This window comes from Volvox carteri (assembly GCF_000143455.1).
Source record: "Volvox carteri f. nagariensis unplaced genomic scaffold VOLCAscaffold_30, whole genome shotgun sequence".
NCBI lineage: Eukaryota > Viridiplantae > Chlorophyta > Chlorophyceae > Chlamydomonadales > Volvocaceae > Volvox > Volvox carteri.
In genome coordinates, this window is record NW_003307573.1 from 1,339,317 (window position 1) to 1,362,921 (window position 23,605).

General features: G+C 54.3%; 3 protein-coding genes across 3 annotated transcripts; 2 read left to right on the forward strand and 1 right to left on the reverse strand.

The window, feature by feature from the left end:
• Nucleotides 1–86: 86 nt before the first annotated feature.
• Nucleotides 87–638, forward strand: VOLCADRAFT_93290 (uncharacterized protein; the record flags this gene model as incomplete). The annotated part of the gene is made up of 1 exon (XM_002952493.1): nucleotides 87–638. One exon carries the CDS (start codon nucleotides 87–89, stop codon nucleotides 636–638), a length of 552 nt encoding a protein of 183 aa, XP_002952539.1.
• Nucleotides 639–4,402: 3,764 nt separating this feature from the next.
• Nucleotides 4,403–15,129, forward strand: VOLCADRAFT_75431 (uncharacterized protein). Its single transcript, XM_002952494.1, has 15 exons — nucleotides 4,403–4,995; nucleotides 5,238–5,353; nucleotides 5,780–5,908; nucleotides 6,615–6,800; nucleotides 8,147–8,260; nucleotides 8,651–8,817; nucleotides 9,370–9,544; nucleotides 9,936–10,060; nucleotides 10,434–10,488; nucleotides 10,858–10,938; nucleotides 11,550–11,609; nucleotides 12,029–12,332; nucleotides 12,833–12,954; nucleotides 13,447–13,820; nucleotides 14,309–15,129. The coding sequence occupies exons 1-15, from the start codon at nucleotides 4,479–4,481 to the stop codon at nucleotides 14,529–14,531; spliced, it is 2,748 nt and encodes a 915-aa protein (XP_002952540.1). The 5' UTR covers nucleotides 4,403–4,478; the 3' UTR covers nucleotides 14,532–15,129.
• Nucleotides 15,130–22,001, reverse strand: VOLCADRAFT_105593 (uncharacterized protein; the record flags this gene model as incomplete). The annotated part of the gene is made up of 9 exons (XM_002952562.1): nucleotides 15,130–15,740; nucleotides 15,924–16,004; nucleotides 16,193–16,297; nucleotides 17,083–17,102; nucleotides 18,086–18,180; nucleotides 18,516–18,770; nucleotides 20,283–20,549; nucleotides 21,314–21,518; nucleotides 21,829–22,001. The coding sequence occupies 9 exons, from the start codon at nucleotides 21,999–22,001 to the stop codon at nucleotides 15,643–15,645; spliced, it is 1,299 nt and encodes a 432-aa protein (XP_002952608.1). The 3' UTR covers nucleotides 15,130–15,642.
• Nucleotides 22,002–23,605: the final 1,604 nt, after the last annotated feature.

Sequence of the window (23,605 nt, forward strand, 5' to 3'; positions counted from 1 at the left end):
CCGGCGGCTGGGATTTATTTGGGCATCCAGATAGTACGGCGGCGGCGGTGCATGTGCGGGTCCGCCGTACAATAGCTGGGGATAAGATGGGGGAGGAGGCGATCCTGCAGCTGAGGCGGGAGTCAAAGGCGCTGTCGGCTGCTTGGGATTTATTTGGGCATCCAGATAGTACGGCGGCGGCGGTGCATGTGCGGGTCCGCCGTACAATAGCTGGGGATAAGATGGGGGAGGAGGCGATCCCGCAGCTGAGGAGGGAGTCAAAGGCGCTGTCGGCTGCTTGGGATTTATTTGGGCATCCAGATAGTACGGCGGCGGCGGTGCATGTGCGGGTCCGCCGTACAATAGCTGGGGATAAGATGGGGGAGGAGGCGATCCCGCAGCTGAGGAGGGAGTCAAAGGCGCTGTCGGCGGCTTGGGATTTATTTCGGCATCCAGATAGTACGGCGGCGGCGGTGCATGTGCGGGCCCGCCGTACAATAGCTGGGGATAAGACGGGGGATGAGGCGATCCTGCAGCTGAGGCGGGAGTCAAAGGCGTTGTCGGCTGCTTGGGATTTATTTGGGCATCCAGATAGTACGGCGGCGGCGGTGCATGTGCGGGTCCGCCGTACATTATTCGCTGAGGTTTGGGCCTTTTAGTAGTTAGGGAATATTGCTGATGCGGTGGTTGCAAATTTCGAGATACCGCCACCGAGGACGACCGAGTTGACATTGATGAATCTGCAGCCATAATTGTTGTAATGAGGCATAAGTTGCGTTACTTGAGGCATAAGGTTTTTTGGTGGTATAAGGCGATTGTCGGTCGGGACACAACGAAGCGTTTTCCACATGACCGTAACAAAACGTTGTCCGCAATAAACATCTGCTGCTTGTATTGACGTCTCCACCTGTTTTATCTTAGCAGCCATAAACGGTTTCGACCCGGGTCGCAAAGCCGTTTTCGGCTGAGCCTATTTACGTTATATCGATTTTTTATCTGCCGGTTCCGCTAGACTTTCGATCCTGGAATTCCATGTCATGCTGCCATGAATTATTTTTAACCTTTATAGTTACTTGAGGAGAAGCAAATGAGGCAGAACGAGATGTTTTCGTGTGTAACCCTGTCTGCAGAACTCGGCTAGTCGCGACTGAACGATTGCTCGAAAGGGAGTGCATGACAGCAGTCACCCGACAACACTTTGCATGAAGAAAGCGAATTATCTCTTATAAAATTAGTATAGTTGCATTGCTTGTTTGCCGAAATTTACGCAGCTCTAGGTTTCACGCTATGGCGCCTCTGGATCTTTCGACAGGTAGGAAGGAAACCGGGATTCGACTAGGAAAAAATATCCACATCTACCGCGTGTTGCAAGGCATCACTGTCAAACAAGCAAGCATGCTCTGTGTCGTCGATCGCTTTCGCTACGCCGGACTGTATGAATAATATTCCGCTAGGTCGCATTTGAGAACATATTATCAAGTTCTACGAAAGCAAAGCCGATTCGTCCGCATAACATGTTCGCTTACCGAGAACTAGAGTCCGTGCGGCCGTCGCCTTCGATGCAACCAGCAGCAAGATCGCCAAAGCCCAACACAAAAGCGCCGATAACTTTATTTCCATTGAAGTCTTTACATGTGCAAGAGATGTCTACAAGGTGAAGGCTCCTTGCGGTTGATCTCGTTAGGCAGGCCTGCTTACCATACCGCTTGTCCAGCAGAGCACCCTGCACAAAGACCAGCTCTGGCTGGAGTAAAGCAAACACCTTTTATAGCGAAATCCATAGCTTGGTCTGAAAAGAGCTCCTGGCTGCTGTTACAGCAAAGCACTGTGCTCACATACGAAAACCTGTTCCAGGCTGTTCCTGACCAATCTTGGAGGTTAAACTTCCCATACGCCACAATGCAGGTATGGACTTTCGGGAATCTTAACAGCTGCTTCACCCGATTAACCACTTGCGTTTTAACCCGGGACGAGTTCTGTACGAAGTTAAACCGTTGAAGGTAAAATATGCGCTGCACACTGCGTCGCTGCCAGACCACAACCGCCCCAATGTGATCACAGAGACAATTTTAAACATAGATATGCAAATGGTAAAAAACAGGAGCTGTTTGCAAATCGGAATACGAAAATGGAGAGCCACTAGACCACGACGAAACGAGCACCTTGAAACAACACATGTTCAAGAAGAATTAACGACATGCCATGGACAGCGCCCTTCTTCGTCCTTAACGCAAACGCAAAGGGCTCTGAAGCAACCAGCTACAAAAGCGATCGAGAGCGATCCGCAAACACCAAATGGACGGCATCTCAAGATAGTCAAACATAACCTGTAATCGCATTTAAGCAGGCATTCTGGCTGCTTAGCAAAATTGTCCGCGAAAACCCTATGGGAAGTCTGCAAGTGCAAACGTAACCCTGCAGTTTCGGGGAACGACGCACAGCTCCGACACAGCCGGATCACGACAACCAGGTACAGCTCACATGGCCTCCGAAACCGGTTGATCTTCGCCGTTTTCAAACCTACTGCTGCGCCAGCGCTCCGTTTGCTCGTGTGTAATCCCCTGCCTGCTGCGGGGCTGAGCTCACCAGAAGCGGTCCAGTCGCATCCTCCCTCCTGCAGCTTTCATCCGGCAGCCAGTAAGTGAATCCTAACCTTGACTTATCGACTCTCGACACCTGCACACTTTTCCCCTTTTCAGGGCGAGACGCGGCGTCCGTGCGACCCAAGCCCACAAACCGGCAGGAGTGTCACACAGGGACCTGCGTCCCAGATTCAGCACCGGAATGCCACAACAGAGACATCACAGACACCGCAGGCATGCACGCAGGGGCAGACAACCATATATATGCGTGTGACCTGCTTTGCAAGGCGCCCCTAGGAAACATAGGACACAGCCGTATGGTCTCCCTGACCAGCACAGCCACATCACGCAAACGGTTACAACCCCTATCCAGCCTTTATCATCGAGATGCCACGCGCGCCCATAGCACCCTAATACCCTATTCTGTAGGGACCAGACACAATCCGATGCACTGCACCTGTAGTACGCCAGCATGCAGACAGGGCCACCTGTATGCTGAGCGCAGTGCGGACCACTGCTGGAGGGCGAGGCGAGTAGGATTTTGTCGGGAGGGATATGACGAAGCACAAACGTTTGACGAGAAGGAGAAAGGAGGGAATGGATCAGGGAATGAGAAGAGAGATCTTCCCAAGCGTGGGGTTATAGGAAAGGAGGACAGCTTGCTGTTCCCCGAACGCTGCAGGTAACCCGCCTGCGATGACTGGTTCCAAGAATTCAGGGGTTCACATGGTGCGAGCTGCTATGTGCTCGAGGGGGGTGCTTGTGCAGCCATTGGCCCTTTACTTTGCACGGGGAAGCGTTGGGGTAAGACGGGTGGCGGTAACAGGACCTGGTGACCTGCCTGGAGATGAGCCATGACAGACACTGCACGGGCACAAAAACATCGGCTATCAGCCTTTTTGTAAGAGGTGCATTAGTCGAGATGAGAGAAATGCACTCAGCAACAGTATAAGCGGTCAGGCACGCGCATACACAGGAGACGAGTACGGCCACTGCAAAATCGATTCTGGGGCATAATCGTGCGAACGTGCATGATCGAAGACCATGATATTGCCAAAGGCTCACCGTTTCGTGCATGAACAAATTAGATAGGGATGGAGGGGAGATTGCGCTAAATCAAATGGGGTAGACCTGGTTAACGGGTGCGTAAACCAAAGTGCCATGGCGACCGTGAAGGACGCTGAACCTGTCTGTGACCATTCTCAGCGGTCTGCAAATTTTGCCGGGTCCTAGAAAAGAGACCATTAGAACCCGAGTCAACACGAGGGTCTTTAAGGAGCCTTACGAACACTCGTTCATCTGCTTTAGCTGCACGACTCGCAGGATGTACCCGCTACTCTTTTCTGGAATTGAACATGTTTGTGCCAAGCTAGGCAGCCTCAGTGTGCAAGCTATGAAGAACCGTGAGGAGGGAGGGTTAGCTCCTCGGTAGAAATGGCTGTATAAGGTAGGTAGAGGCCAGACATTAGGGACGTCCAAGCTGCGGCAAACCGAACCGCCGCGCACAAGACAAATACATCCCTCAATGCTCCCACAGACTTCGCGCAACGGGAGTGTTCGAAAGGAACAAGTAGAAACATGATGTATATAAATGTCAGCTTTGGTACGTAGGAAAAGATGTGGATTTTGGCCCCCGTTTCTCGTAAATTATGGTCCATGTCTCTGTTCCCCTAGATGGAAGGTTCATCTCAATATGTTGAGCTATATCTATGTCTGCAGTGTATACCTTACGGTGGCGCTGGGGCATGGCGAGTTGCGCATTGATGACCGGGTTTGTCAGAGGCCCTATGTGAGCATTCATCTTGAAGTTACAGACACTAGCTGAAGTCGTGGCTTTTACACTTGTTGGCTCCTTGAGGTTATTAGGTGGAGACGGAGCATCAACATTTTTAGTTACTAGTGCCAGGTTCAGCCAGCATGCAGCTCAACGCCTCTGCCAAGGAGGGGGCGCTCGGCCGTGCGAGCAGCACGCGCCGCGTTCCAATCGCAGCTCTACGCATTGGTGGCCGCACGCGGAAGGTCGTTCAGTGCTCAGCCAGCTTGCAGTATGGCTTCCTGGGCCAGCGGGTGGCAGGTCGCGTGGCAGTGCCCACCGCCGCCCGCAAGTCTGGCCGCGCTGGTCGCCTCGTTGTGAAGAGCATGTTCGAGCGCTTTACAGAGAAAGCTATTAAAGTTGTCATGCTGGCGCAAGAGGAGGCCCGGCGGCTTGGCCACAACTTTGTGGGGACGGAGCAGCTGCTTTTGGGCCTCATCGGCGAGTCGACTGGTATTGCGGCCAAGGTGCTGAAGAGCATGGGAGTCAACCTTAAGGATGCTCGTGTGGAGGTGGAGAAGATTATTGGGCGCGGCTCTGGCTTTGTCGCGGTGGAGATCCCCTTCACACCGCGCGCTAAGCGAGTGTTGGAGATGTCGCTGGAGGAGGCTCGCCAGCTGGGTGCGTATCGATCCAGGATAGAACTAACTCGTATGAGCTTTATAAGTATTAAGATCTAGAAAGCAACATGCGCCGCCGCGCACCGCTACGCCAGTAGGGTTTATGTTGCCGGAGATTGCTTCCTACGCTCGAGATTTTTGCGCTTGAGCTGTCCAGTCTACAGTAGGATGATTATAAATGTTCGCATATTGAACTGTCGGGGTTTGCCAAACCTGAGCCTCTCGGTCTTTTCTGTGGTGCAGGCCACAACTACATCGGCACGGAGCACATCCTGTTAGGCCTGCTTCGCGAGGGAGAAGGCGTTGCTGCGCGTGTACTGGAAACTCTTGGTGCAGACCCTGCCAAGATTCGCACTCAGGTAGAGTTAGCTTTAGTCGCGATGCCTAACACATCGTTTGTGGTTTGTAGGAATTTTGTTGACTGCACCCATTACTCATTAAGGCCTATTCTGCTATGATCAGTTTGCACTTAATGGATCCCTTGCTTGGTGCACAAACTGTCTTGCGCCATCTCCCTCCTTACAGCATTGCCACAGGAAACACTCTCTGTGACATACACACGCACATGGAAACCAGCTTTGGTAGAGCACATAGAAGACCAGCTGTAGAAACCAGAGAACTTTAGGTTTCGGCAATAGTGCAGGCCATACGGAGGTGATGTCTCGCAGCGGACAGCCAATTGTCACTAGTGCTGTTGCTGTCTCCATTGAAGACGGGCTTCCCTGTATAGACTGCTCTTCGAAAGTTAACGTTTCTGATTGAACGGATTGAACGGAACACCGCAGGTCATTCGCATGGTTGGAGAGAGCCAGGAGCCGGTGGGTGCTGGCGTGGGCGGTAGCCAAGCTCAGGGCTCGAACAAGACTCCGACTCTGCAGGAGTATGGCACGAACCTTACCCAGCAGGCCGCAGAGGTGAGGGAACCACGTCCTTTTCCTTCCGCCATGGCGATGGGATACCGGAGAGCTATGAGAGGGGAAAGCTCACAACAGCAGGTTTCCTTCGGCTTGCTCTGCGCCTTGGTTTTCCCTTAGCCCTTAGTTGTTAGGGACCCTGTGTATGCGCACCCACCTCAGCTAGTGAGGGTTATGATGTGGGCGGGTCGCGATATGGGTCACATGCACCGGGGCAAGGTGTGCATTGTGCATCTGAGGGGGGGAGACAGAACCCTGACGGCGATGGTGGAGGGTCTATAGCAGCTAAGGTGGGGTTCCGCCAGTGGAAGGTCTGCATGCGCATGAAAATTCCCACTGCGGGTGAATAGCCCCCACGTAGGCTTCATGCGGGCACGACGTCGTGTTCGTGTTGGTGGCCAGATGGGTGGAATGTCGATGACGATCCTACTAACGATCATCCCTGTTCTGTGTAAGGCCCTCGCGTTCGGTTGCTGTGGGTTCTGCTAAGTGAACGTCACCAAAAGGCTGTCGAACTGGGATGCTGTTATGTTATGCCATGGCTTCGCGGTTTGGTTTACAAGGCTTCTAAATCGCCGGCGACATTTTCGTACTCGTTACTCGCTTGCTTCCGGCTTCCTCGTGCCTTCTTATTGCCATGTAACCCTACTAACTGCTAACGCACTACGTGGTCCGGCTGTGACGCTCTTCTGTTTTGTCTACCTAGGGCAAGCTGGACCCGGTAGTGGGTCGCAAGAAGCAGATCGAGCGTGTGATCCAGATTCTGGGTCGCCGTACGAAGAACAACCCCTGCCTGATTGGTGAGCCCGGTGTCGGAAAGACCGCCGTGGCTGAGGGCCTGGCGCAGAAGATTGCCACCGGCGACGTGCCCGAGACCATTGAGGGCAAGCAGGTGCGCGGAGGTGTGAGGCTGTTTGGTGGAGGAGAGGAGAGGACGCGGCTGTCCGACTGACCTTTATGCGCGCTTTTGCTGGGAATTTAGGAAAGGAGGACTTCGGTCACTCTCTCATGTTTATTGGGGACTAGAGCTGAGTGAGGTGAGGGTTCGGTTGGGCGTTGCGGTTGCGGTTGCGGGCAGTTGAGGTGTTTCTTGAGCGGGGTGGTCCTCCCTGTGAGTGGGGGGTCGCGTCAGCGCACATGAATGCGCACAGCGCAAATGTTCAGGTGTTGGTGCATCTGGGTGATGGGTGATGGTAAGGGGAACTTTAGGGGATGCCAAAGCTACAAGTTACAAGTTCCGCACACAAGTGCGGGTGTGTCCGTAAAAGCCGGGGGGGGCCATGGACGTTTTATTGGTATAAGTCCCTAAAGTGGGTGTGCGGAGACCAATTGCCCGTTACCCTGATATATATTCCTTGCGGGTGGATAAGGCCATTCTCCCACGTGGTCATGTGTTGAACAAGAGGGGGGGGGGGCAGGAGCCCGCAAGAACTGGGACCAGTGGCAGCCAGTGGCTGGGGTGGAGGAGAACAGGGAGATAGGGGGGGTTCGACCAAGCCAAGTAAATAGTTGGTCCTTCTAATGCGGTGGTCCTTTGCGTGCAAACGCTGTGACAACCCTTGCCTTGCCAACCGTTTTTTGTGGGTCGGTGGGTGCGCTTTCTATGCGGCAGGCAAGAGGAGCCTCCTCCTGGAGGGTTTGCAGCTTGACGGGTTTTCCAGATGCCTTCCCGCCACACATATACACATATATACATACGCACGCACTTGGGGACGAGTTCTCGGGGACGCTACCAGCAGCACTTGCACCAATTCCTGCACTCCTACGGCCTTTCCTCTCGTGCGCTGAGGATGCTGCCAGTCCGCCGATGACACGCACAGAGCCAGGCAGCCAATTGAAGAGTGGCGCCATGCATCGACGCTCTGCTGGCTAAGCTGATCACTGATCACTGACGAGCCAGACTGCGGTGTGCGCTCACTGTCAGGTCACACCATGCGTAATTTCTCACACTCCCGCATCCTTGTGATGGATGGACCATGTGATACTGCTTCGCGGACTCGGCCAATGCTGCCCCCTGTGTTGAGTCTCACTAATCTGCACCGCGTCCCTTCAGCGGGTGCCGTTCTGCCATGTTTTCCACAAGCTCCTCGAGCATGAGCTCCCTGCAGCAGTAGCAGCAGCGCAAGAAGACGGATTCTGGTGGTTGATCAGAACTTTTCCCCCCTTTTTCCTCGTCGCCGTCGTGGTTATGTCCACCTGAACCGTCGTGCGTGTCGTACCGCGCCCTGTGTCGTACAGGTCATCACTCTGGACATGGGTCTGCTGGTCGCGGGTACCAAGTACCGTGGTGAGTTCGAGGAGCGCCTCAAGAAGCTCATGGATGAGATCAAGCAGAACGATGACATCATCCTGGTGAGAGCGGATAAATCTCTTCGGCGGGGAGGTTGTGGTAGAAATCGCCTTTGCGATTTGGACAGTCGTTCAAGAACCTAATTCTGGGGGGTTGCGGGAAACTGATGATGTTTTTTGGGGGGTAGGGGAAAGTTCATAAACATCCAAAGTTTGAAAAAATATCCTCAAAAAGCCATTAGTTCTGGCTGAGACCTAAATATAGTGCTTCGGGGGGGCCTAGTTCTTTTGGTTTCGGGCGGAAAGGGGTAAGTAGGTGAGCAGGTGGGTCGTGTGGCGACCCCACCGTGTTTCGCTTGTTATCATGTAACCCTATCACCCGACACCGACTTCACACCAACCGATTTTTCCTCCTCCTTCCTCTCCCCCTTTTCCCTTCCGCGGCCCCACCAGATGATTGACGAGGTGCACACGCTGATTGGCGCCGGCGCAGCCGAGGGCGCCATTGACGCGGCTAACATCCTGAAGCCGGCACTGGCGCGTGGAGAGCTGCAGTGCATTGGCGCCACCACCCTGGACGAGTACCGCAAACACATTGAGAAGGACCCCGCCCTGGAGCGGTGAGATACCCGTAACGAGAAGATACCCTCCCTCCGGGGGGTGGGGTGGGGGGCGTGGTGGGAATGGGCGTATGCGAGTCGGTTTCGGAGTAGGATCGAATGGAACGGGTACGTGTATCCTATTCCTCGATCCCAACGGTGTTTCGTTCTTTTCCATTGTGGGCGCGCCTTTCTCTCCCCCCCTCTCACACAATACATACGTACATACTTGCATACACTCGTTCTGGGGAATGAGCGGTAGGCGGGACGGAGAGCAACCACCGCGTTGAAGATAATTTGTTACGGAATACGTAAACCATGTCCATGCATCAAGGGAAAAGTAACGTGTCTCCCTCCCAAAGTTTGATAGATTTAAAACTTTTAAGGGGTTTTTGAGCCCCTTGTGGTTTCCTGTAGTATTCTACCCCCCCCCCCGCCAGGGCCCCTTTCCTCTCCACTCCTCTCGGTGGGCCTCCTCTCCGTTCCCGTAGCCTCGCACGTTCCGTACTCTTGTCGCCCACGTGGTCACCTTACGTTGCTGTTGCTCCTCACGCTGCTATTCCCGCGCCGCAGTCGTTTCCAGCCGGTGACGGTTCCGGAGCCCACGATTGAGGAGACCTTTGAGATTCTGCAGGGCCTCCGGGAGCGCTACGAGACGCACCACAAGCTGCGCTACACGGACGAGTCGCTCATGGCGGCTGCCAAGTACAGCAGCCAGTACATCAGCGACCGCTTCCTACCGGACAAGGTCGGTGGGGGGGGGGCCCGGTGGTGGTGGTGGTGGTGGTGGTGGTGCTGTCTGGGTCCGTAACATAATTACTGCCGTAATATAACTACAGTTTCCGAATGTAAAGCGTTTCAATGACCCCGGGGAGCGCAATTGAGCTCCCCGGAACGAGGCCGGGTGGGCAAGGAAGGCGTAGCAGGCCGGGCGGTAGAGGCCCTTGTCCGCAATTATGTAGAACGCTTGTTCGCTGAGTCCGGATCCGCGGCTGGCTGTTCTCTCCGTCCGGCCTTCCCATCATCCGGCCTCACCTGTCCATCATCCACCTCACCTATATATAATTAATCCCGTTTTGAAATAATCCCCTCCATTCCCCTCCCCTTTGTTCGCGGTTCGCGGTCTTCCCCTCCTTCAGGCTATTGATCTGATTGACGAGGCCGGCTCCCGCGTCCGTCTGCGACACATCCAGCTGCCCGAGGAGGCTCGCGACCTGGACAAGGAGCTGCGCCAGGTCACCAAGGACAAGGACGCGGCGGTCAGGTGAGCAGCGGCGGCCGGGGGGGAGCAGCAGCGACAACAACTGCTTGGGAAGAGAAGGGAGGGATGTAGGAAGGGTGATTGGGTTTGGGGGCAGCCTGAGGAGGGTCTGGGGCATGCGGGGATGCGAGATGCTTCTGAGAAGGCGCCAGGAGGGTCGCTCTCCGGTACGACGACGGCCATGTGTGCCTCTGCATCAAGAGGCAGGAGGTTCTCGACAAGAAGGAGCCTCTGCCCTTGCCCGAATTTGTTGAAACATCCCTCCGTTGTTGTATTCCCCCGGCACTATTCCCGTCTTGGTATCTGCTCCATTCCCCGGTGGTTTCCGGCTGGTACCCCACTATTCCTACTCTGTGGCTCTGCGTGTATGTTGTAGGGCTCAGGACTTTGAGAAGGCCGGGCAGCTGCGGGACCGGGAGATGGAGCTCAAGGTACGGTGGGGGTGCGACGGTGAGGGTGGGGGAAGAGCTTTGGAATCCGAGAGAGGGATTTGTTTCTTTTCTGCAGTAAAAAACACTTGGGGTTTTGCAACCGTAATATGCTTATGAGGCGGGTCTTTCCGTGCGTCTCGTCCTCCTGAGGATGGACGGTGCTGCCGGGGATCGGTATTGGAAGGGGTCACTGCGTCCTTTCTCTCTCCGTTGATGGGAGAGGCGGTGCGAGGCGGTCCATGTATGGCTATCCATTACCATAGAACGGAAATGCCGCACTGGCACTGCGATACTACTACTGCTACTACGACTAGTAGTAGTAGTATCAATACTATCGCTGGACTATTGCTCTCCGCATCTCTCTCGCAGGCCAAGATCCAGGCAATTATCGCGGGCGCCAAGGAGGCCTCGAAGGCGGAGGCGGAGAGCGTGGAGGGCGGCGGCCCCGTGGTAAGTGCCGTCGGTACTGTTACCGGAGCGCTCCTTTGAAATGGGTTCTTTTGTTCATTGTGCGATTGAGCAGGAAAAGGGGGGAGATTATATTATGGGGCATATTGGAGGTTGCCAGCGAGGGAGGTTGGATCAGAAGGTAGAATGATACCAGATGGTACCAATGTGCTGTACAGTTGCTTTTGCAAGATTGAGTGCCGGTCGCCCATTGGTAATTCGGTGCTGCACAGCCCCACTGGAAGCGCTGGACGGCGACGACGACGGAGCAATATATTGTCTTAACGACGGATAAGAGTAACTCTTGGGCAGCCGAACATCTCTCCTCTCTTTTGCCTCCAGCCTTTTGCCTCAATCTCCGGCGACAGGCGACTTGTTCCACCTGATTTCCGCTAGCCACCTTCCCTCGCGTATGGTGTTTTCACTGCTGCTCTGCATTCACATGATAAACACACATATATACATACACACACGTCTCCTCCCACCGACCGCGCGTCTGGACATGCTGACTGATGTTTTTGTGACTGGTTGGATTCCCCCCCTCCAGTTGGCACCCAGTAGACAGTACCCAACCTCACCAAACCCGAACCTCTCTATGGCGCAACCACTAACAGGTCACGGAGCAAGACATCGCCTCCATTGTGGCGCAGTGGACGGGCATTCCCATCGAGAAGGTGAGAGCTGCGGGACGGACGGAGCTCTCGTTGCCGCTCCTTTTCAATTTGCAAGCAAAATAGCGGGAACCGAAAGGTTCATATGCTCCCTTCTTCCCCTTTGACCCTCCTCCTGTCATATGCGCTGTTGGTGGCGGCTTTGCTTCTTCTGTCCTTCCTCTCCTTTCTGGAGGTTCCATTAAGGCGCGATTGAGGACAGTCTTTCCTTTCGCTCACTTATCTACTATCCCTCTTCTTCCCGCCGTAATGCACACACGCCCTCTCTGCCACTCGCCCTCCCGCTCTTCCCGCAACGCAATGTAGAGAAGTAGAACGCCCACAAAGCTCTGTTGCCACAACCCGACGCAACACAAACATCATAACGGAGCGCACTTGAACTCCCATCCAATCCGATTCGACCCCCCCGCGCGTGCGCGCAGGTGTCGTCCGACGAGACGGAGCGCCTCATCAAGATGGAGGAGGTCCTGCACGGCCGTGTCATTGGCCAGGAGGAGGCGGTCAGCGCCATCAGTCGCGCCATTCGCCGCGCTCGCGTGGGCCTGAAGAATCCCAACCGGCCCATCGCCTCGTTCATCTTCGCCGGACCCACCGGTGTCGGCAAGTCCGAGCTGGCCAAGACGTTGGCCAACTATTACTTCGGCAGCGAGGAGGCCATGGTGCGCCTGGACATGTCGGAGTTCATGGAGCGGCACACGGTCTCGAAGCTGATTGGCTCGCCACCAGGTGGGTTGTGCGTTCAGGCGGGATATGGAGATGTAATCATGCCGGGGCTAGTGGTGGCGCCGGCGGGGAACTTCAGGGAAGAATCAAAGGGGAAGGGGGGACTTAGACTCTGGGGAGGGGCTGAAGGCGGAAGGGGCGTTCTGGTTGGCAGTGCCTGTGTTGGGTCGACAATTTTTGCCGGCCGTGGCGGCTGGGTGGGGAAAGAAGAGAGGATTTTTGATTAAGAGTATGGAATGACATCAAAATGGGTATTCGGCTAGCACGTTTGAGCTGTTGATGGATGCAGGAGGGGATTCGCATTGAGGGATGCAGGAGGGATGGGGCTTAGAGGGGCCACCGGGCGTGGTGCAAAAGCTGTTTTTTTTCATTTTTTAATATATATTTTATATACAGGGGTATTATTATATATATAATAACATATATATATCTCGTTGCTTTGATGATAAATAACAAAGGTGACGTCATTGGCCCTGTCCCCTTTGTCCCATCGTCCTGTTTAGGCTACGTTGGCTACCAGGAGGGCGGTCAGCTGACGGAGGCGGTGCGCCGGCGGCCTTACACTGTGGTGCTCTTCGATGAGATCGAGAAGGCGCACCCCGACGTGTTCAACATGATGCTTCAGGTGCGAACAAAATATTGTATTAGTATATTAAACTAAAATTACAATAGACAATCTCTGTGCTTTGCCATTAGCGAGCAACTTGTCCGGGGGAGCGGTAAAGCACGTATGCTGTCCGCGGTTCCAAGACACGCCCACATTGTTTATGACGACGCCTTGGATATGTTCATGGATCAACTTTGACGGAGTGACAGGAAGTCGCGACCGGCAATCCGTTGGGCGTTCACAGTTTCTTTTCTCTTCGTGAAGGTTCGGGCTTCTGGTATAATTTAGTACACGGTGTAACCTACTTATTTCTGGAAAAGGAAGGAAGCCCTCTTGTCTGCTTTAAAAAAAAAATTTGGCGTTTTTAGTCCCGCCTCCTCCTGTCTTGTGCCTTTTGTGGGGTCTTCCCGCGACTTCTTGACATCCTCTTGACATCTTCTTGACTGCGACACGCATTTGACTGTGACACGCGTTATTTACCAACACAACACAACTGCATCGCAACTCCAGATTCTGGAGGATGGTCGCCTGACTGACTCCAAGGGCCGCACCGTCGATTTCAAGAACACGCTCATCATCATGACGTCCAACGTGGGCGCGTCCGTCATTGAGAAGGGCGGCCGCTCTATGGGCTTCTTCCTGCGCCCTGATGACGAAGACATGGAGCAAGACATGTCGTACAGCCGTATCAAGAGCCTCGTGAACGAGGAGCTCAAGTCGTACTTCCGGCCCGAGTTCCTCAACCGTCTGGATGAAATCATTGTCTTCCGCCAGTTGACCAAGAAGGAGGTCAAGCAGATTGCGGATATCTTCCTCAAGGATGTGTTCAAGCGCGCCGAGGAGAAGGGCATCAAGATTGAGGTGACGGAGAAGTTCAAGGACAGGTGCGTGCGTGTGGTTTGCGGTCCTGCGCGACGGGGTGTGGGTGTTGCGTTTTGCAAGAGTCGAATTTGAAGAGACGTGCGGCGGGAAGACCGGCAACAGCAGCAGCAACAACAGTGGGTTATGAGACGTAATAGTATTCCATCTATCACTGAATCTACAGCATTGGGACGGACAGCGCAATATCAGCACATCGGTGACGGCGCGTTGAGGGACGAATTGTCAATCGGTTGCTTTGCATCTTCCTTTCCGGCTCCACCGGCGGCAATACCGTCCACTGTTTGCCCATATACCCCCCTTTCCTCACTCGACTTGAGGAGTCGTCCGCACACGGATGGATGCTCTGCCTTCATATCTACATATTTATTTACCTAGGCCCTAGCAGTGCTCCTCAGCGCCCTTATCTTCCTTTCACTACCGTCCTTTCCGTTTTGCTTTTGTGAATGTTTTCCATCGTGGATTTTTTTTCCTCCTCGCCGCGTCTGTACAGGCTCGTGGACGAGGGCTTCAACCCCACGTACGGTGCCCGTCCATTGCGTCGCGCCATCATGCGTCTCATAGAGGATTGCCTGGCGGAGCGCATCCTGATGGGCGACATCAAGGAGGGCGATGTGGTCATCATGGATGTGGACCCAGATGGCTCCATCGCGGTGCTGGCTGGTGACAAGAAGATGCGTGCCGATATCGACGCTGTGCCGGCGGGCATTGCCTAATTTGGATGGCCCCGAGACTGTCGGGAAGGGCTGGGCAATCAATCGTGTGCAAACGGTACTGCTTTGAGAAGTTTTAGAAGGTTTGCGCCTTGAAACACCCGTCGTTTGGTTTGGTGTGAGGAGGAGGTTGGCGGAGTCGCCACGTATGTATGTCAGGAGGCAAAGAATTTCGTGTGCTGCTGATTACGGACGGAAGCTATAGGGCGCTGGGTGCTGTATGAAGCTCTGGTTGCGGTGTGGATGTTACGTAAACGTATTTATAGAGTGTGACCGTGATGGTGGAGAGAAGGGTAAGTGGCCGTGTTTGTTGCGGGTTGAAGGGTTACGAGAGTTAGCTTAGCAGCTTGTTTGTATGATGTGTCTGTTGTTAAGGGCAGACGCCGACGCCGAAGCTGCTCCAGGAGGGATTTCTTGTCGCCGTGCGCAAATGCGCGAGGTGGCTGCTGATTCAGCTGGGGCATGGACTTCATGCAACATGGTGGTGGTATGGTATGGCGGGTCTCTGGTGGGGTTGAAACCCTTTTAACCCTCCGTCCTACCGCCGTGTCTGATTGCGCACGCGGTAGTTATGTCTGTGAGGAGGGTCAGGCTCCGGTCCGCGGCCGCCCATTACAGCCGGACTATCCTGGCCTTGACCCAGCTGGGACGTACGAGCTGGATGCTGTAAACCGGAAGAAAGCTTTCCTACCCTGCTGCCCTCCTGTAAATGTAGATGGAAAGTAGGCTTAGCGGTCTGCGCGCATATGTCAAGGCCGCGATTTCACGAAAGGGCTATTGGCGTACAAAACCCCCCCACGGCATTTTACGGTCGGCCCATGTTCTGCACTGACTGTCGTACATGACGTGGATGATGTCATGAGTTGTTAGTGGTTGTTCATTTCCGCTGTAGATGCAGAGACTGTTTTCGTGTCTTCCTACCGTCTCATCGTAGAGTGAGGAACAAAAAGAGGCGTAAACCGCCTTTGCTGATTGTTTGTCCGCTGGTTTAAGTAGTCGCCGTTTCCTTTCCTTCGTGTGTGTGGGGCAAAGTAGCCTCACATGATTTGTGCGTCTGTATCTTTGTCAGTGTTTGGTAGGCACAGATTTCATCTGGGCGGCCCGGGAGGGGGAATTAAAATTGGTCGCAGTAGGTGCGGATGGTAAATCGCTCGCCTACACGAATCCGCAAGGGGTTGGACGGCTGCGACATATGTGCTGTACTGGGGTCAGCTGGAGGTGGTGCAAGGGCCATGTATGAGTACGTCCGATGTGCGCCGTGCCCACGTTTTCCGGTTCTTGAGTTCTTGATTCAGGAAGGAGGGGGAAGGATATCCCACAATCCCGATTGCATGTGTGGGAGGCGGGTCAGTGCTGTGTTGAGCGAACACGAAGACGTCAGCTGGTCTACCTTACATGCTGATTCAGCTTTCCGGTTGTGTTCAGTGGCTGGGGAGGAGTGGAGTGCAGTCTTGTGCAACAAGCTTGTTACCCGGACTGCATGTTGTCATGGACGGAGTGGAGCTCATGAAGGCGATGAGGTGGCGGTCCGTTGCCTGCCATCATCGTCTTAGGGTCAAAATACAAAGCAAAGGCACATCAAAACAGTACTACAAGTACATTCTCAAGGTCATCCTGTAGGGCGTCAGGTTGACATCGCCCGATGTCCTGTTACACACACGCACAATCTCGTTCTCCGGCCTTTAAGTGGGGGGTTGCAATACCAGCTGTGCCGCTGCCGATGGGCCGTCGGCGTGCGAGCAGTGTTCCTTGACGATTGTAGGCAATACCTGTCCAGCGGTGCACCGAGCCGGAGGTGATGATTTTGAGGTGTATGGGAGGGAGAGAGAACAAAGGCTGCGGAAATTTAGTGACGATAGTTTGTTCTGCGGAAGCGAAGCGTCTTTATGTTCCCGGCTGTGTATTCTTCGTGGCATTGTCGCGCGTCGCCCTTAGTGTCGAGAAATATGAATGTGAGTGCTGGAGTTGCCCATGATTTGTTACTATGACCGTCGACATTCGGGGCGCGTACACAGCTGACTGCGATTCTGTCTCCCGGCTACATGCATCGTCGAGTGCAAGAGGGTTTACAATACCGTCGAAATTATGGTCACATTATATTTACACATTACAGGACTCGAACGATCAGTTCTGGTACGTTCGCTTCTCCTGCCGTTCGTTACACTAGGCGGTACTTCAATCAGCCGCTTGGGTTCACTATCGTTGTAGGGAAAGCGCCTGGTATAAAGGCAACTCGGCGCCAGTGTAGCCGGAACAGAGGCAGGACTCTCCCTCATGGCCAGGAAACGACGACCCACGCACCAGACCAGGGGCAGGGCAGGACTTCCAGTGTTCTGTAATGGATGTTCCCATGGCCTCTGGAGAGCTCCGCATAAAACCCCTACCTACTCATAAACCCTGCCTGCCTCAGTCCGAAGGAAACGGGGATAGCGCCACTAGCTAGCTCCCGCGGTCACACGCAAACATGTGCAAAGCTCCAATCCAACCCTACTACCTACCCTAACACCCTTAGTACGAAAACAAGTTAAACCTGGAAGTAGGCATACGACCCCACCTCGCCCAGTGCCCTTCGTCCTGGGTGCGCCGTTGGACGCCCTGTTCGTTTGTCTCGTTGTTCTCTTCTATTCTTCCTGCGCTCATATTACTTTTCTTAAGAAATCCGTCCCTCCCGCTCTCACGTCTTTTTACTGTATGTGCCATTATAGACCATCGTGAAAAAAAACACGTTCATACACATTGCCGTACGTTCATACGCACTGCGGCACCTAAAGGAAAAGGCCAACCATGCTTTGCGTGTCGATGGAGTTGCGGGACACGCTCTCCTCCCAGTCTTACCGAACCGACCTACCCTAACTACGCACACGGCCGACTCTACATGTGTATGCACACGCTCATGACCCAACGGCCTCCCCTGGAGCCATCAGGCCCTTCTGACCACGGTATGGTGTTGTCACGTGGCCTCTCCCGTGGTCGTGTACGACATGGTCGAGTGGTCTCTTAACTAAAAAACCACGCACTGAACACAAACATAGATACACGCACACAAAAAAAAACTCAAACATATGGCCCTGGAAGGCTTCAGGATTGACAAAGACTGGGTTATAAATCCCGCAACAGTTACAGGGTGGAGGGTGGAAGCAACCCCAACTCAATGGACAAGTGATAGACCTTGATGCTGTGAGACCTTTGAGCCTTCCCATCACCTCGCCAAATCAGTTCAAGATTCTCTCGTCCTTCAGCTCCCCCGTCATTACCTCTTCAGGGCAGTCGCCGCCACCACCGTCGCCCCCCCCGCCGCCGGCAGCAGCAGCAGCGGTTCCTTCTCCAAATCCCTCTCCCTCTCCTTCCCGTCGCCACAGCCACCACCGCCGCCGCCTCCCAACATCCCCTGTGGCTGTGCGGAAGCGCCACCGGCGCTAGCCGCCCTGCTACCCGCCCTGCTGCCGCTGCCGCTACTGCTACTGTTCTTGCTACTGCTATTGTTGTTGTTGTTGCTGTCTGTCAGTAACAATTGCGCCCTGCTGCTCGCCGCTGGCTGCATGGTGAGGTAGGTGTACCAGGCTATTCCGGACATGGTCACCGCGATACCGAGTAGCCGCTTCCAGGGCATGGAGTCGCCGAAGATGAGGCAGCCGCCCGCGAGAATGAGAACCTGTACGGATGTACACCGGGGAACAGAAGCAGCAGCAGGGGGAAAAGATGTATGTATGTATGTATGTATGTATGTATGTATGTATGTATGTATGTATGAGCTGTTCCCCAAGCAACCGATGTTCTTTCGGAAACCCCCAACCCCCCGGAAGGCCCCATAAGGGTTCCCGCACCGGGACCGCGTCCTGAATGCCCGCACTTCTGACCCTTCGCACAGCCACAGCTCCCCTCGCCTGGGTCCCTACCTCTACCCAGCCAACCTCTACCTCTACCCAGCCAACCCCCTTCCCACCCTTCCTGCGTTTCTTGATGTAGAGAACGTTCCCTACCACTGACCCGTGCAGCAAAGTTTACGCTCCCCTCCTCTTTTTTTACCGTTTTTGAGTGCCCCACGACATTGTACGTGAGGCTGGAGGTCGCTCCGATGACCAGGAAGGTGGACAGGCTGACCAGCAGCCCAAGCAGCCCCGAAACCACGATGGCAGCCACCGCAGCGGGCCGGTAGCTGTAGCCCAGGACGGTGTTGGGTCCGGGGTGGGCGAAGCCAATATCGTCCAGCAGGGGGGCCAACACAGCTAGAAGGACCGTGGCCTTGTCGGGGTTGTAGGGGTTTGAAGACACGCACGGGGATGGGCCGAGGTGGCGGGGGTGAATTCCGTACGCAATTAATCAGTACGCAATCGTACGCAATCGTACGGAATTGCGTACGGAATAACGTAATTGCGTTCGGTTGTTATTAGTAATAAATTGCTTGCATACGAGCAAGTACTGGGGTCGTAGCTCAAATGGTAGAGCGCCCGCTTAGCATGCGAAGCTGAGCGCCGTACATAGTATGCGGGAGGTAGGGGGATCGATGCCCTCCGACTCCAATTTTTATTACATGTTAACATTTTAAGTTGCCTTGGAAATTTTAGGAATGATCCCGCCAAGGAGCAGCATATGAACATCCCTCCAACTACGAGGGCGCATGCAACCCCGCGTCGACGCTGATGGAACCAACCTACAACCTGTCGAGTGGCATTTGCCGAGTGCCCACTGCCGACCGGCGGCGGAGCTGTGACAGCACCGTTGACAGGGCACATTTCACCGGATGCTGATGGTGGTGGTGGTGGTGGTGGTGGTGGCTGCTCAACCCGAAAAAGCCATTGTGACTCCGCAGAAATCGCCCATAGAAGGGTGATGAGAAGAATTAAAGTGCCCCTAAACTGCCAGGCTAGCTGTCCTGAGCTAAACCCTAAACCCTAAGGATTAGCCTAAACTGACCCCCTCCTGCTTCACACAATCACATAAACAGAGACTGTGTCCCCCCCTGCACCTTGAGAGGCTTTTCCGGCAGCTAGCTGCTAACACCATCAATACACATATACACATACATGTATGCTATATATGTTACATTATATACTACTTATTATATTATAATATTATATATTTATGAATTGAAAGGTCATTTCAGCGCCTGAAACGGTGGCCACATAGCAAGCGGGCAACAGATCGTGCAGAAGCAGCATCATGGCAAGGTTCAGTACTCCGAAGAAGCTGGGGGGCCTGAGGGTTGAGGGATGTGCCCTCACGGTCTTCGCGACTACGGTTGCAGCACCTACGTGGCTGGCGGCTGGCGGCCTGGGGGGACGGAGGAGTCCTCCCCCAGGCCGCCATGTCCCCTGCACGCTCCTTAAGCCCTACACGTCGCCAACCTCCCTCCCGACCTGACCCGGCTGATCGCCCCTCCTCACCCGCTTTCAATTATGGTAAGGATGCCCCGATGGACCCCGAGTCCGCAACACACCTCCCCCCCCCTCCCCCTCCCCTTCCCCCTCCCTCCTCCCGAAAAGCTCTGAACCCCGAGCCCCGAGAGCCCTGAACCACGGAGTTCTCCCACAGCCCACTAAAGAACTCCACCTCCTCAACCCCATCCCCGCACAACCTAATTTGACACACACACCCCTACCCACTCCAGCTCTGCAGAATCTCCCCCCGTCGCCCCTCCCCCCACTCGCTAGCCCTGAATTTGCTCCGACCCATCCCCGCCTCCCCACCCCATCCCCCTCACACACACGGCCCGGCAAAATCCCGAATAGCACACACTGCATATACATACCGTACCTGCGGTGTGTAGGCAAGTAGCAGCTGAGAGCTATTCGCCCGCAGCTCTCGTTGCTTCGATCCCGCCCAGATCTGGTACAGCGCCGTCACCACCACGGAGCCCAGCCCCACGGCGACTCCGACCAGGTTGGACACCGCCACCGTGTCCGTCACGGCCGCCGCCGCCACGCCCACACACACCACCACCACCGCCAGCAGCACCCGTAAGGACTGAACCTTACGGAACAGGAGGAACTCCAAAAAGATGACGGTGGGGGTAATGGCGATCTGGAAGGGTGGGGGTTGGGGGGTGGGGGGAGGGGCGGTTGTGAGCTCACAAGGACGGCATGGCGATTGGAAGGGGAAGGGTTCCGGGGGTTAGGGGAGTCGGCGATTTGAAATAGCGCGGGGTTGATCGAGCGCGTGTATTACGGGGAGGGCGGGTCGCGATTGTATAAACTGCAAAGTTGACACAGAGCAGCTGTATCATGGGAGGGGGGGCCCCTTCCTAGCACAGCGGGGTCCAGGGGCCCACAACGCACACCGCGGAGTTGAGAGTAACTAACAACGTAGGCATGGGAGGAGGGAGGTTGGGAAAGGCTGGACTTCGGGTGGACTGCACCTCCGCAAGCCTGTTGCTCGGGAGCTGCTGGAGGTGGTGCTGGGGGCTGTCCCATCGACCGGCCCATCGATCCAGATTACTTCTTCTCGCACAGGAGATGTCCATCTCCATCTCTAGCCAGTCTACCTGTATTTTGTATGATTACTAATTAGTATGCAAAGGATATCAAGTGCTGTCCATCTTCTGATTGCCGGAATTCCGGTATCGTAGGTAGTCGAACACGTCCGGGCTCCGCGCTGACCCAAATCACAGCAGGCTGAGCTGCATCCGCTTCGCAGTCCGCACGTTGACCCAAATCACCGCAACCCGACGGAAACCTCAATATCTTCTATACGAAGGTCGGTTGACGCGCCGGTCGACTCCGCCTCCGTTAACCAGCGCGGTTTCGGGCTTGCTAGCTGGTTAGCTGTCGAGCGCCTAGCGGCCATACCTTTAAAATCTGGTAGAATCCGACGGTATTTAAGTTCAAGGAAAGGTTATTGAGCACAATGTAGCCCACGTAACCCAGCGCCAATGGAGCGATTTCCAGCGGTGTGAAGCTCTTCGAGTCGAAAAATCCAAGCTGCTGCATCATAATCATGCCCAGCCATGTGAACAAGGTGTGGATCAGCGTCAAGGTAGTCACGAACTTGAAACTACAATGCAGAAGGCGGTGGCAGGAGGGGGAGCACACCTTGCCGTGCACATGATCACCGAAGGCAAACTGAAGAAAAGAAATCTACGTACTATTTCAGTCCGCGAAACACAGGCGGACTATAGCTAAACTACATACAATTGACAGTTCAACGCCGGACCATACGCGAACCTTACCAGGCCCCCAACCGTGTATTTCTCAGCTGTTCATAGAAAAATGTATCGCTTTGCCCTCCACAGTTGTGCAGGCGAGCGCACAACCGCCATCCGAAGAGCTGTCACGACCCTCCCCAAACGGCTGCGAAAACTTACTGGTAGACAGCAAACACAATCTTGTTTGCGAAGACGATACTGCATGCTGCAAAAACATTTAGAGCTATGTATATGATTTTAATGTACTGTGGAGTTCCAGATGATTTGAAAGTGGCCGCAGCAGGTGAACCCTTCTCCTCAGCAGCAGCACACGGCTTAATGACTGAAGACATCCCTAAAATACTCAAGCCGCTGGAGCTTTTTAAAAGTTTGTTCGTAGGTTTCATTTCGCCCTGGCAGCCAAAGCCTACTCGGTGCTCTGCAATGGCGGAATTACTGCCTGTACGGGAAAACTAGCATGCAAGGATTTTAGCGTTAATGCTGTGGTCTCATTTCATTAACGAACGGAACTGCATTGTAATAATTTACGGCCTGTAACCTGGTCATAACTTGACATGACCTCGGGACAGGACTGGACCGGTCCTGACTGTGACTACAAGGGGTGAACGCGCATCGGCGAGAACGAGAGCTTTTCAGGAATCAATGCACATGAGTTATACAATTATCTGGCTTGTCCTCGACGGACTGCTTGATGGAAAAGTTGGACGCTGTCACGCCGAGGCCATGTCGGTTGGAGCAGGAACGACAATATGATTTGGAAGGACTGGGGCCCGTTGCAGCTGCCCAGGGTTATGATAGACGTAGGGGCTCATTGTAACTGAAGGTGGCTTGGGACAATTGAAGGGATCGTCGACGTCAAGAGACAGTTTATTCCACAGTTGATCCTTATACAGCTGAACAGTTTGAATGATAGCTCAAAAATATACACCGCCATCACGGCCACGCAAAGATAAAATGCTAGTACCACGACCAAACTAGTTCAAACGACGTTGAACCCCGGTACTTAGCACGAGCACCGCTCTTCGGGCTAATTTGTGGTTGGGCATTCCGCAGCCCTCTATTCATAGGAGCGTGTGGGAGGTTGTGTGTCTCGCGGCCATCAGCCCGCTCAATCTCGGTCGCCGTTTGTTGTTCAGGGAAGGTCTTCAGGCCAATACGGCCCTGCCTACATCCGCTCCCAGCCGCATTGGATACGATGTCATCTAACCCCCCAAACCTTTGGGAGCACGTGCCTGACAACCACCCTTTCCTGTCAGTCCACGACGCAAACAAAAAGGTTGTTTGCCGTTTACCGGAATACAATGAGGAGGTCTATGGGCTCAGTCTGAGCCAGGTATCTTTTTTGTATGAACGTACTAGCTGAGGCTTTATGTCCAGTGAAGTTAGTACGGCCTGGCCGAGTTCTTTTACCCGTTCGTGGTTGAAATGACGATGAAAAAATGGATGGTGCAACCCTAAGTCATAGCTGGAATATGCTTTGATTATGTGGAAGAGCAACTTGATTGAATCACGGCAGGAGGATGTTGCCGGGGTGCTAGCCGGGATTTGAGGTGGGTGCTTCCCCTGGTGTGAAACAGCGGGATGGGTTATCATTGTGACTGTCTTGAAATGGTAGGCGCATAGCGCTCAGGACTTCTGCGCTATGCGACACACGACACGGTGGTTGCGGCGGTTGCAGCGTTGCAGCCCCGAACAAAACCTTATGTTTATGTGATATTGTCTGCAAACATGTACAGGCTTGTGAGTCTCCGCCGATGTGCAAGCCTTGTTACATACTTGTGCATGCCTGCGCTTTTTGGGCGGGGCTCCAGCGCGAAGCACCCAGGGGGCCCACGCCCTGTAGGATTGCCCATGTCCGTGTGTGTGTGTGTGTGTGTGTGTGTGTATGTGTGTGTATGTGTGTATGTGTGTGTATGTGTGTGTGTGTGTGTACATT

Bases quoted from the DNA above. Each gene is read 5' to 3' on its own strand.
- VOLCADRAFT_75431 (XM_002952494.1), top strand. From the start codon at position 4,479: ATGCAGCTCAACGCCTCTGCCAAGGAGGGGGCGCTCGGCCGTGCGAGC. The intron at 9,545-9,935 runs GTCGGTGGGGGG...CCCCTCCTTCAG, and splicing joins ACCGCTTCCTACCGGACAAG to GCTATTGATCTGATTGACGA. The intron at 10,489-10,857 runs GTACGGTGGGGG...TCTCTCTCGCAG, and splicing joins ACCGGGAGATGGAGCTCAAG to GCCAAGATCCAGGCAATTAT.